The sequence below is a fragment of the Phalacrocorax carbo genome, chromosome 27 (assembly GCF_963921805.1).
Source record: "Phalacrocorax carbo chromosome 27, bPhaCar2.1, whole genome shotgun sequence".
Classification (NCBI taxonomy): Eukaryota; Metazoa; Chordata; class Aves; order Suliformes; family Phalacrocoracidae; genus Phalacrocorax; species Phalacrocorax carbo.
This window is the reverse complement of record NC_087539.1, coordinates 1,121,766-1,134,367: the sequence shown is the minus strand read 5'-3', so window position 1 is coordinate 1,134,367 and position 12,602 is coordinate 1,121,766. Positions and strand designations below refer to the sequence as shown.

General features: G+C 64.2%; 1 protein-coding gene across 1 annotated transcript; it reads left to right on the top strand.

Annotated features, from left to right (window-relative positions):
* The first annotated feature begins 61 nt into the window (after window positions 1–61).
* Window positions 62–11,780, top strand: ACVRL1 (activin A receptor like type 1). Its single transcript, XM_064474222.1, has 10 exons — window positions 62–916; window positions 4,216–4,286; window positions 5,652–5,876; window positions 6,163–6,362; window positions 6,473–6,572; window positions 6,932–7,078; window positions 7,153–7,428; window positions 8,950–9,147; window positions 10,293–10,423; window positions 10,520–11,780. Exons 2-10 carry the CDS (start codon window positions 4,220–4,222, stop codon window positions 10,652–10,654), a joined length of 1,479 nt encoding a protein of 492 aa, XP_064330292.1. The 5' UTR covers window positions 62–916; window positions 4,216–4,219; the 3' UTR covers window positions 10,655–11,780.
* The last annotated feature ends 822 nt before the right edge of the window (window positions 11,781–12,602 follow it).

Below are 12,602 nucleotides of genomic sequence, written 5' to 3'. Positions count from 1 at the left end.
CCCGCAGCCGGAGCAGAGCATCCCTGATGGGGCAACCATTCGGCAGCACCCCCCCAATGCCACATTACACCCCAGGAGAGAAAACTTTCCCCGCCCTCCAGCACAGCACCCCACAAGTGTTGTGGCCAGCACCGAATAACCAGGGAGCCCCTTGGCTCCACCATGATGCTCCCACCCCCATGAGGGTTGGATGCTGGAGTGGGAGGGATGGCCAAACACGTCAAGGTCGTTCCCACAGCATCTCTCTGGACCATTCCCATCCCCAGCACCATCAAAGCAACTGGCTGTGTTTCTGCCAAAGGCCTTTAGAGGCTCGGGGAAGGAGACGGATGTCCCCGCACCAGCTGCAGCCCAAGGGCTTGGGTTTGCCTTGAAAGCCGGGAAACCATGAAGGGAAAGTGCCCGGTGAAGGACAGGGGCGGGACGAACGGGCCGGGAGAGCAACCAGGATGGAGCTGGGGCCCGGTGTGCGGGAGGAAGGGAGGCTGGCCATGGATGTGTGCTCAGCAATAGGAAATGCTTTATTAGCTGGGAGTGGTGGAGAGAAGCCAGGCAGGAAGAGGCAGTAATAAGAAACATTTTTTTGACTTCTCCCACATCCAGACCACAGAGCACTTGCCAAGCGGCTGCGTTAGGACAACGGGGCCACCAAGCCGAGCCCCCGGGGCCAGGACAGGGACGGAGATGTTCAGCAGCCGGGACGGGTGACGGTGCGGCTGCGGAGCCCCCACAGTGCCGGGACAGGCGGCAGGAGGGGAGCAGACCCATGAAGATCCTCCAAACCGGGGCACACGGCACGGAGCAGGGCTGCCCCGGCGGAGCCGCACACGCCGCCTCCGAGCTTGGGACCGCGGCCGGCAGAGTCTTGCCAGGGCTGGGAAGAGCCGTGGGCACCCGTGGGACACGGATGCTGTAGGTGAGTGGGGAAGCGCCGCGTGTTTGTGGGGTCCAAGGCTGCCCTGAGGTCTGTATTTCCCTCCTGGTTTACCCCAGTGCAGCCAAAATCAGGATTTGGCCCCATTTCCTTTGCGTTCGGTGGGACGCCGGGGTTGATGTCAGTGTAGCAGGGGTGGGAATCGGGGCTCTGGCAGAGCTGGGAGCATAAATCTGGATTTACACCAGTGCAGCAGTAGCAGGATCAGTCCGCAGGCCCTTGCTAAAGAGCTGAAATAATACGCAGCTGCTACTGAAAGCCTGTTGACATAGGAAATGGGGAATTTGGGTGTATTTTGAAGAGGCACAGGGAAAAATGAGTGAAAGTTGACAGCTCCGCTAGCTGTGGGCCGGAGCGAGGGCAGCGGGGCAGCGACGGCAGCAGCGCTGCAGGACACGCCGCCTCGACGTACCCCTTCTGCAAAGCCAAACCCTGGGTCCCCCTGAGAAGAGGGGAGCGAGGAAGAGCCAAATGGCCGCTACAGAAGCTCCATTTTCAGAGCAAAGTGCCTAAAGCGAAGCTGGTGTGAGCCGTGCCGTGGGAGCTCGGCCCCGGCGCCGGCACTCGAACCCTGCTGCAAGGCCGGGGCAGGAGCGCTCCCCTCCCGCCCGCTCTGCACGAGGAGCCGCCTGCGACGCCGGCCCCACGAAGAGATGAACACGAGCTGGGTTTGCTGCTCGCTTTGCATCTCTTCTTCACAGCACAGCGATGCCCAACGGCGCGAGACGGGCTGGGGCAGCTCAGCCCACCCATGCGGGTCCCTGAGCTGAGAATTGCACCCATCCCTCCCGCACGGTCTGCACCGGAGGGTCCAGAGGATGCAAACAGCTTTGCTGCGTGCGTGACCAGCCTGCAGCTATGGGGAGGAGGGTGGAAAACCTTCATTTGTTGCCTGAAACCAGGCTAAAGCCTTGGAAGTCCATGGCAAAGCTGTGGCCACCTCTGACGTGGTGCCCATCCAGCCCTTCACACCTGCGGCCGGTGCCGCCGGCAGCCGGCACATGCCTGGCTCGCCCTGCTCCCCCCAGCCGGCGCCGGCACCGGTGCAGGCACTGCCCGGCCAGACGGTGCAGGGGTCTCCGCTGCGCCTGGCTCCCTGCAAGAAGGCAACACGGGGGCACTGAGTCATGAGCCGCATCCTGCGGCAAACCCCCCCCCCAAGCAGCAGCAGAAACCACAGCGAGGGGCGGAAGCACGGGGATTGCAAAGCGCCGCCGAGCCGCCCCGGTAAGGGCCAGGGATCCTCCAGCCGCCCTGTGTGTCCCAGAGGATCGCACCCAGCCACCCGCTTCCCCAAGCTCCCGCTGCCTCCGCTCCGTCTCCCCACAACAGCCCCTTCGCTTTTCTCTCCATGGGCTCTCAGGGAAATCCGCCTTCCCCAGGGCTGCTCTGGACCCCCCGACCAGCCAGCGCTGCGGCATGGCCGCCCGTCGCTCCCAGCCGCTCTGCCGGCACCCGCACCCCCTCCGAGAGGTTTTAATTGGGTTTTTTTTTCCCTTCTCCTGATGCTGCTGCAAATCCCTAAGGATGGAAGGATGTAACACAGCACCGTGGCTCACCATCTCCCCCGGCCAGGCTGGGGAAGATGGTCCGGAGGGTGCGTGAGCTGCAGCTCTGCTGTGAGAGGGAAGGGAGGGAGGTTGGGGACAGGGATGGGGACAGGAGGGTTGGTTTGACCCGTTACAGAAACACCTTGGATATTTCTCCTGCGGGACGCTGGGGTTGGCTCTGGCTTAGGGTTTGCTCTTGGTTAGCACCAAAAATCCGTGCGGTGGTGTTACGTGTACAGCAAAGTTCTGGGTGTAGCCTGGACCGCTTTGTGTTTCATGGTAAAGCTGCTGCAGCCATCTAACGGCTCCGGATTTTATGCAAGTGCCCCCAAGAAGGGAAAGCACCACCAAGGAGTCTCAGCTGCCCTTTGAAAGGATGCGTTTTGTAGCTCTCAGGGTGGCAAGGAAAGGCGTTGTGCCTGGAAGCACCCTGCAGGCTTGGGGAGCAGCAGCCCAACTCCAGGGGAGGGGTTTTTTTTTTTTAAACTAAGCTTATCCCAGGCCAGCCGAGGGACCGGCTGCTGCTTAAGCCAGAGATCAGCCCAGGCGTGGCTCCTGGCGTGGGGCACCCAGGACCAGACCCTGCTCCTGCCCTCCAGCTCCGGGACCCAGTCGCTGTTTCCTCCCCACAAGCAACAACCAAGCGAGCTATTTTGGGGAGGAAAAGCCCATTTTATGCCACGGCCGGAGCCTGCCTGGGTCAGCCACGTACGCGTGTGCTCTCGAGGGCCGGGCTTGCGTGACTTCGCTTCCCCATCAAGGCCAGAATCTAAACAATCTTGATTCCTGTCCCGGCGGCCCTGGGCAGGGCTCCTTCAATTGCAGGAAACGGAGACTTTGGCGTGTTTATGTCGGGAACCACGAAGAATGAGCCGAGGAGGGGCTGGGGAGCCCCGGCTGCCGCCGGCTGAGCTCTCGGCCATGTGAAAGGGGCAGCGATGCCGGCAGGGCGAGGGGCGGGGGGCAGCGCCGGCTCCGCTCTGTTTGGCTTGGCAGAAATGTCTCTTTCACAAGAAAAAAAAAAAAAAAAACAAGAGAAAAAATAGCAAAACTTCCCCCAAAGGCGCAGCTGGGGAATTTTTGGCTGCCCGCAGTGCTTCTGCTTGTGTCATTGATAAGCTCTGTACAAAAGCCCCCCAAGGACCGAGCCCCGGACCGTGGCCAGCTGCACCCCGTGGCTCCGGCACCGGTGGGGGGGGTGCACTGCGGCACGGGGGCTTTGAGCTCCATCCCGTGGCGCGTCTCTTGCCAAACCTGGGATCTCCGGTGCTGCCACGGCATCACCACGCTCGCCATTGCTGCCGTCAGCTGCGTTTTTGCAGCGCGGGAGCCGCGAGAATGGTGGGAAATGTCAGAGTACGGATCGCTGGGAAAAAGGAAGGATGTTGGGGCAGCATGGACATGGTGAGGTCCCCGTTCCCAAGGGCTCCTGGGTGCTGGGGGTCGTGCGCGGTGTCTCACGTTGCGGCCGGGAGGTCCCCCAAGCTCAGGAGGTCCCAGAGATCTGCTCTCAGGAAGGGCTGTACCCGGGACGTCCGGAGCCAAACTCCGCTTGGAAGCAGTACACCCTGCCTCACGCTGCTCCGCCCGCCCCCTCCCTCCCCACTGGCCCCCATCGCTCGCCGCAGCCCTCCGGTTCCTTCCCAAAGCCCCCACGGCCGCCCCCGGCCCAGCGATGAGCCCCTCGGGGGGCTGCGGGGGGCTGCCCCTCACCCCCTCTGCTCTCCGCAGGAAGATGCTGTGCGGAGCCTGCGGCCGGGCGGTGCTGATGCTGCTGACCCTCTCCCTCGCCTTCGCAGCCGGTGAGTACCAAAACGATGCGGTGAAGGCAACCAGTACCAGACACCCTCCGCCACGCACGAGGGGTTAAAATAAACCCTCGGCTCTTTGGGAATGTCATCATCATCCCTTGCTCTGCTCAAAATAAACCACATCGGAGGGCAGCTCATTCAAGCTTGCCTCCCCCGAGCACCGAGGGAGGCAGGGCTCCCTTGGGACTCGCGCCGTCCCCTGCGAGGGGCTTCTCCCCTCTGGAATGGTGACCTGCCTCCCAGAGAGGATCTCAGCTTAATTAATTACAGTTCATCAAGTGCTTTGACGTCAGCAGAGGGGAGATGGGGAAAAGGCTTGCATGCACGTGCTTTAAAACGTGGTTTTTTTTCCCAGGGGTGATGGTGGGGAGCAGGGAGGAGCTGCCCGTCACCCCGGGGAGCACCAGGGTGACCTGGGGACGGTTCCAGGCTTGGTGCTTGTGCCGGGAGCACTGAAGCAGTGTGGCTGTGCCGGGGAGGAGCAGTAGAGCCCGTCGGGGGGACAAGTCCCCACTGGGTCCCCATCCCACCCACAGGGCCACCAACCCCGGCACTCACCGCCCCGGCCCCCCAGCACCCCGTGGCCCTGGCACCAAGCAGCCTTTGGGGCAGAGGGGTGACGGGCGCAGGAAGGGGACTGGCCACAGCCATCCATCCCCTCACTATCGTCCGTCTGTCCGTCCCCTCGCCGCCATATCCGTCTGGCTGCCCTCGTGCTGAACTTGCTGATTCCAGGAGGGATATTTTCTGCGTGAAAGGGCAGAGCTAAATCGGGAGGTTGGGAGTGTGGCCGTCCCCTGCGCTGCTGCAGCATCCCAGCGCAGGGAAGGGCCTCAGGGCAGCCAGGGAAAGCTCCAGGAAAGACACCGGCTTTGGCACCCACCGAGTTGAGTTTTGGGGCTTTTTGTCCTGCCCTGGCTCCTGGGACCCCAGCTCCTGCAAGCGGCCCCACAGTGGGGCACTCCCACGTCCCCCGGGACCCTGCGGGCAGGATGTGACCCTGTGTGCTGTGAGCCAGTCCATCCCAGTTACTCCCAGCTGGTGGGGCTGGATGCACGGCCCCTCTGCTGCCTTCCCAGGGGTGCGGGGACAGGGGACCCCCAGCTTTGGCGCTGGCACTTGCGTCCCGGCTGGGAGCAAGAGCTTTTCCAGGAGGTCTTAGGATGGGTTTCCCTGTACTGAGCACCCACAGCCGCATTTCACAGCCCAGACCATGGTGGTCCATGGCTGCCCACTCTCAAAATTTGGTTCAAGAGTCTTTAGGACAGATGTCACTGTCCCCAAAGCCACCAGCATGCCCGGGCCGGGCCGCGGGGTGGCCCCACGGCACAACGCACCCCCTCCTCATGCCCACAGGTGAGCTGCTGTGCACCTGCGACGTGCCGCACTGCAGCCTGCCCACCTGCACGGGCAAGGTGTGCTTCGTCAGCAAGAGGAAGGAGGAGGGGATCATCACCCAGCACAGGGGCTGCTTCTCCCAGAACATCCTGGAGAACTGCCACACACCCGTGACGGAGCAGTATGGCATGAAATGCTGCAACTCCAGCATGTGCAATGCTGAGCTGGAGATCTTCCTGCAAGGTACGGAGGCACGGTCCCCTTTGAGGACCCAGAGGGGAGAGGGGCAGAGCTGTCCACGTGGCTGGAGGTGTGGCTGGGTCTCTGGATCGTTACCCCCCTCACTCAGCACCTCCAGGGTCACCCTTTCCCAGGTGGGACAGGGCCAGCGAGATGTCCTTGGTTGTCCCTTCTCAGGCTGTGCCTGCAGAGCCGCCGTCCATGGGGTTGACGCCAACGCAGAGCCAGCCTCCCCAGGTCCAAGCCCATACACCACCTTCATGCTCCCATCCCTCGTTTCTCCCTCCAGGAGAAGAAGTCCTGGGAAAAGCGCCTTCCCTGCCCAACCTCCTCCTGATGATCTTCGTCCCTCTGCTCACCCTCCTCGTCCTCGTGGCACTCACAGCACTCTTCTGCTGGAAGGTGGCCCAGCACCGCCACAAGAAAAGCGACTTGGGAGACATGGACCTCATGCTGAAGGCATCCATGGTGGGAGACAGCACTTTAGAGGTGGGTGAGCTCCGGGGGGAACCCCGAATGCCCCCGAAGTGTGGGAGGGAGAGATGTGCTGAGCGTGGGGCGGCCACCGGGCTGACCCCGCTGCCACCCCGGCTGCGCAGGACTTGCTGAATGATGACTGCACCACTGGCAGCGGCTCGGGGCTGCCCTTCCTCGTCCAGCGAACAGTGGCTCGGCAGATCACCCTCGTGGAGTGTGTGGGTAAGGAGAGCGGCTGGGTGTGGGGGGAGGCTGCCCTGGCCCCCCCAGCTGGTGCTTGGGCATGTGCCAGACCCCTTTCCTCCAGCAGCCGGCAACGACACTGCAGTGCCAGGCCCGGGAGGGGGGGTTGGATACCACCATCTCAGCCAAAACCTTGTAGAGACCCTAAGTTCTCCCCCTGTCCTGCTGACGGGGGAGGCAGAGAGCAGCTGGGTGGGTGGGTGGCAGTTGACCAAGGTCAACAGACCCTGTGGCACCCCATAGCTGTTCCACACCGGGAGCTGGGTTCATCACGCTGGGTGTGGGGATGGGGTCGGGGGCCAGAGGGGCTGCGTGACACAGCGCTGTGGCCGTGGTAGGCAAAGGGCGCTACGGCGAGGTGTGGCGAGGCGTGTGGCACGGGGAGAGCGTGGCCGTGAAGATCTTCTCTTCCCGGGATGAGCAGTCGTGGTTCCGCGAGACAGAGATCTACAACACTGTCCTCCTCCGGCACGACAACATCCTAGGTTAGTGGGGACCCCAGGGGGCTGGGGGGCGGCTGCGTGGTGGCTCCACGGTCCCAGCTTTTCTCCCCATCCAGGCTTCATTGCCTCTGACATGACGTCAAGGAACTCCAGCACCCAGCTCTGGCTCATCACCCACTACCACGAGAACGGCTCGCTCTACGACTACCTGCAGCGGACGGCCCTGGACGTGGAGACCTGCCTGGGGCTGGCCTCCTCCATCATCTGCGGCCTTGTCCACCTCCACGTGGAGATCTTCGGCACCCAGGGCAAGCCCGCCATTGCCCACCGCGACCTGAAGAGCAGGAACATCTTGGTGAAAAGCAACCGGCAGTGCTGCATCGCCGACCTGGGTGAGATGGGGGGCAGGATGCAGCACCCAGGGATGCAGTGCCCCGGGGATGTGGTACCCAAGGAACACGGTGCCCTGGGGATGTGGTACCCCAGGGATGTTGTACCCAAGGAATGCGGTGCCCTGGGAATGTGGTACCCAAGGGATGCGGTGCCCCAGGGATGTTTTACCGAGGGATGCAATGCCCCAGGGATGCGGTGCCCCAGGGGTGTGATGCCCCAGGGATGTGATGCCCCAGGGATGCGGTACCCCAGGGGTGCGATGCCCCAGGGGTGCGATGCCCCAGAGGTGCGATGCCCCAGGGATGCGGTACCCCAGGAGTGCAGTGCCCCAGGGGTGTGATGCCCCAGGGATGCGATGCCCCAGAGATGCAATGCCCCAGGGATGCGGTGCCCCAGGGATGCGATGCCCCAGAGGTGCGGTGCCCCAGAGACGTGGTACCCAGGGATGCGGTTCCCCAGGGATGCGGTTCCCCAGAGATGCGTTACCCAGAGATGCGATGCCCCAGAGATGCGGTGCCCCAGAGATGCGATGCCCCAGGGATGCGATGCCCCAGGGATGCGATGCCCCAGAGATGTGGTGCCCCAGGGATGCGATGCCCCAGAGATGTGGTACCCAGGGATGCGATGCCCCAGAGCTGCGGTGCCCCAGAGATGCGGTGCCCCAGAGCTGCGATGCCCCAGGGATGCAGTGCCCCAGGGTTGCAGTGCCCCAGAGATGCGGTGCCCCAGAGATGCGGTGCCCCAGAGATGCGGTGCCCCAGAGTTGCAGTGCCCCAGGGATGCGATGCCCCAGAGATGCAGTGCCCCAGGGATGCGGTGCCCAGGGATGCGGTGCCCAGGGATCAGGGATGCCCCAGGGGTGCGGTGCCCCAGAGGTGCGGTACCCCAGAGATGCGGTGCCCCAGGGATGCGGTGCCCCAGAGATGCGGTGCCCCAGAGATGCGGTGCCCCAGAGGTGCGGTGCCCCAGAGATGCGGTGCCCAGGGATGCGGTGCCCAGGGATCAGGGATGCCCCAGGGGTGCGGTGCCCCAGAGGTGCGGTACCCCAGAGATGCGGTGCCCCAGAGGTGCGGTGCCCCAGAGGTGCGGTGCCCCAGAGATGCGGTGCCCCAGAGGTGCGGTTCCCCAGGGATGCAGTGCCCCAGAGGTGCGTTACCCAGGGATGGGATGCCCCAGGGATGCAATGCCCCAGGGATGCGGTGCCCCAGAGATGCAGTGCCCCAGAGATGCGGTTCCCCAGGGATGGGATGCCCCAGGGATGCGGTGCCCCAGAGGTGCGGTGCCCCAGGGATGCGGTGCCCCAGAGATGCGGTACCCCAGAGGTGCGATGCCCCAGAGATGCGATGCCCCAGAGATGCAGTGCCCCAGAGATGCAGTGCCCCAGAGATGCGGTGCCCCAGAGGTGCGGTGCCCCAGAGGTGCGGTGCCCCGGGATCAGGGATGCGGTGCCCCGGGGATGGGTGCAGTATCCTGAGGATGCAGCACCACCATGGCGCTGACCGGGGCCGGCATCCCTCCAGGGCTGGCCGTCATGCACTCCCAGGGCAGCGACTACCTGGACATCGGCAACAACCCCCGGGTGGGCACCAAGCGCTACATGGCCCCGGAGGTGCTCAGCGAGCAGATCCGCACCGACTGCTTTGAGTCCTACAAGAAGACGGACATCTGGGCCTACGGGCTGGTGCTCTGGGAGATCACCCGGCGGACGGTGGTGAACGGTGAGCAGCTCCCAGCCGGCTGCCACGGCCCTCCCAGCTCGTGGCAAGGCTCCGCACTCCCTCCCTCCTTCCCTCCTTCTTATGTTGTTTTTTTTTTTCCTTTCCCTTCGCCCAGAAGATTAGCTGTAAATTATAAACACTGTAATCTAGTGTCAGCACCCGGCTCCCTGATTAAAGGGCCCATTAGACTCAATCAGCGCTTTGTTTGTTCAGCACTGATTAGAAAACAAGCAGCACGGAGTGCTGCCTGGAAGCCGGCCATGGCCGGGACCTCCGGCCGGCGGGGCTTGGCTTGCAGGGATGGGGACAGGGATGGGGAGAAGGACAAGATCCCCCACGCTGCAGAGGAGCCTCCTTGGGGCTGCCCAGCCAGCGCCGCTCACTGTCGGCAAAGTCCATTAGAAGCATTAATTAAATGGTGGGCACTGGCGGGTGAGGCAGGAGGTCCCCCTGAGGCACAGTCTGGCCAGGATAATCTCATTTACCACCCCGGGGCTTCTTCAGATTAACCATTTACTCTGAATTACCAAAGCCATGTGCAGCGGATGACCTTCAGCCAGCTGGTTTTAACCCTTCCAGGCACCCTCACCCTCCGAGATGGGCTGAGCAGCACCTGCACAGCCCCAGCACATGAGGGACTGGGCTCCAGGGGACCCCGAGGTGCGGGGGACGCCCCCTGGGGTGCAGTGAGCTGGTGGGTGCTCAGGGCAGCGCGGGGTGGGGGGTAAACCCCATGGACACACAGACATATGGAGGCACCAAGCGGAGATTAACTAGGCCAGCTGGCAGGCTTGCCGTGGGGCTGCCGGATGGACGTGCGGGGCTGCGAGGCGGCATCGGTGCCGTGAGCTGGTGCCGGTGCTGGAGCCGGTGCTGGAGCCACCAGCGGCGCTAGAGCCAGTGCTGAAGCCGGCCCCAGCCACCCCGTGCCATCCCGGCAAGGTCCCGTGGTGCAGCCGGGGCTGGAGCCGTGCACCCCACGGGCAGCGTCACCACCAGTGCGGTGGGGCAAATCACACCGGCAATTCCCGGGGTGCCACGTGCCCCCTAAGGCAGGGTGCAGGTTGGTTGTGCCGGCCCCTCTCCCGTGATGCGGAAGGTGGCGGGGTGAAGCCTGCCCCCCTCACGCCGCCCCCCTCCCGCAGGCATCGTGGAGGAGTACCGGCCACCCTTCTTCGACGCCGTCCCCAGCGACCCCAGCTTTGAGGACATGAAGAAGGTGGTGTGCATCGACCAGCAGACCCCTCTGGTCCCCAACCGCCTCTTCTCCGACTCAGTGAGTCCCAGGGGGGCTGCCCCCCTCCCACCCCATGCCAGACCTTTGCTCCCTATGAAACCCTTCAATTTTCCCCTCCTTTTGTGCCTCCCCCAGGTTTTGTCGGCACTGGCAAAGATCATGAAGGAGTGCTGGTACCAGAGCCCCTCGGCCCGCCTCACCGCCCTGCGGATTAAAAAGACACTGAAGAAGCTGAACAATTCCCTGGAAAAGCCCAAGCCGGAGCAGTGAGTGCCGGGCACACGCCGGAGCCGCTCGCGGGCTGCACCGGGGATGGTGGCAAAGCCAACACCGGGACAGCTCCAGGTCACAGAAGGGGTTTTGCTCACAGCCCCCACTTTTCCCACCCCTCCTTGGAGCCTTTTTAATTTGCAAGGAGGGAAAAAATAGGAAGAAAAAAAAAAACAAGGGAGGAATCTTCCAGCCCGGTTATAAAAATACCCCCCGGATCTGTCATCTGACGCCGGCCCGTCTCGCCTGCCGGCGGGGATGGCAGCAGGCGCCTGAGGCTGGCAGCCCACCCCGAGCCCCCCAGGCCAGAGCAGGCGCCGGAGCCGGCACCACCCCCTGCCGCAGCCCCCATGCCCAGCCGGGCACCCACCCCATCGCTGGCGCCCGGCGCGGCACGCAGGCAGCGGGTGCTGCCCAAACCTGCCTGCCCGGCGCGTTGGCAGCGGGGATGCCGCGGGCTCGGCGGCGGCAGCAGGAATTCCCCGGCAGGGCTGCGGTGCCTGGCGCGCCTCTCGCCGGAGGAGGTCTGGATTTCACTGGGAAAGGATGGTCGAGGGGCAACGTCCCCCCCAGCCAGGCCGGATCCGCACCCTGGCACATCTTGGGGCTCCCCAGGATGAGGAGCTGCCGGCACTGAGCAGGGCCCGAGCATCCCCCAGGGCACAGGGACCCACCGATACGTGGGCTCCCACAGCCGTGGTGGCCTGATCCATCCCCGCCGAGCAGCCGGCAGTCCCCCTTTCCAAGCCCTTTTGGTCTTTGCCAACATTTTGGTGTTTTCCGGGGTGTTTTGGTGCACCCTGCGGCCAGCTCCAGCCCACAGCGCTCACCGCCATCCCCAAAACCACCCCACGTTTGGGGCTGTTTGGACGGGACCGGGATGTTCAGCAGAACCAGCTTTACGCCCTACTCCATAATTATTTAATTATTAAGATTTAATATATTTAATAAAATGTAAAGCTATTTTACCGCTTAACAGCTGCCAAAGCTCCCCCACTGGGCAGCGGGCGAAGTGGCAGGAGACCTCAGCGCTTTTGCATGGCTGAATTTATTGCTTCACCACCACGTAGCTGCCGCGTATCGCCCTGGCACGGCCAGATCCCGCAATAAACCCGGCTCCAGCCTCACGCCAACCCTCTCCCTGCGCCCACGAGGGGCTGGGGCTGCACCGGGGGTGAAAGGGGGGCTGGCGTGGGAGAACGTGGCCGTCTGTGGGGTTCGGTCCCCACAGGACACTGACTTTTCCCAGGACATCCCTGCGTGCTCCCAGCCCTGCCCGGCACATCGCTGTGGCCACCCGGGCTCGTCTCATCCTGCGCTTGTGCTCTGCTCCCAGTTAGGGACTGGGAGAAACTGGTCAGCAAAGGGCAGCTGTGAGCCCTCAGCAGGGCTGGCACCAGGGTGAGGGGTGTGTGGGGCTGCACAGGGCAGGGCTTGGGGTGCCCAGCCCGGGGCTCGGGGTGCCCTGCCCGGGGCTCAGCTTGGGGTTTGAGGGGCTCAGCCTGGGGCTTGGGGTGCCCCGCCCAGGGCTCGGGGGGCTCAGCCTGGGGCTTGGGGTGCCCTGCTTAGGGGTCTCCGCTTGGGGTTTGGGGGGCTTACCCTGGGGCTCAGGGTGCCCTGCCTGGGGCTCAGCCTGGGGCTTGGGGTGCTCTGCCCGGGGCTCGGGGTGCCCTGCCCGGGGCTCAGCTTGGGGTTTGGGGTGCTCTGCCCGGGGCTCGGGGTGCCCTGCCCGGGGGTCTCGGCTTGGGGTTTGGGGGCTCAGCCCGGGGCTCGGGGTGCCCTGCCCGGGGGTCTCGGCTTGGGGTTTGGGGGGCTCACCCCGGGGCTCGGGGTGCCCTGCCTGGGGCTCAGCGTGGGGCTTGGGGTGCCCTGCCTGGGGCTTGGGGTGCTCTGCCCGGGGCTCGGGGTGCCCTGCCCGGGGCTCAGCTTGGGGTTTGGGGGCTCAGCC

Bases quoted from the DNA above. Each gene is read 5' to 3' on its own strand.
- ACVRL1 (XM_064474222.1), top strand. From the start codon at position 4,220: ATGCTGTGCGGAGCCTGCGGCCGGGCGGTGCTGATGCTGCTGACCCTC. The intron at 4,287-5,651 runs GTGAGTACCAAA...TCATGCCCACAG, and splicing joins CTCCCTCGCCTTCGCAGCCG to GTGAGCTGCTGTGCACCTGC. The intron at 9,148-10,292 runs GTGAGCAGCTCC...CCCCTCCCGCAG, and splicing joins CCGGCGGACGGTGGTGAACG to GCATCGTGGAGGAGTACCGG.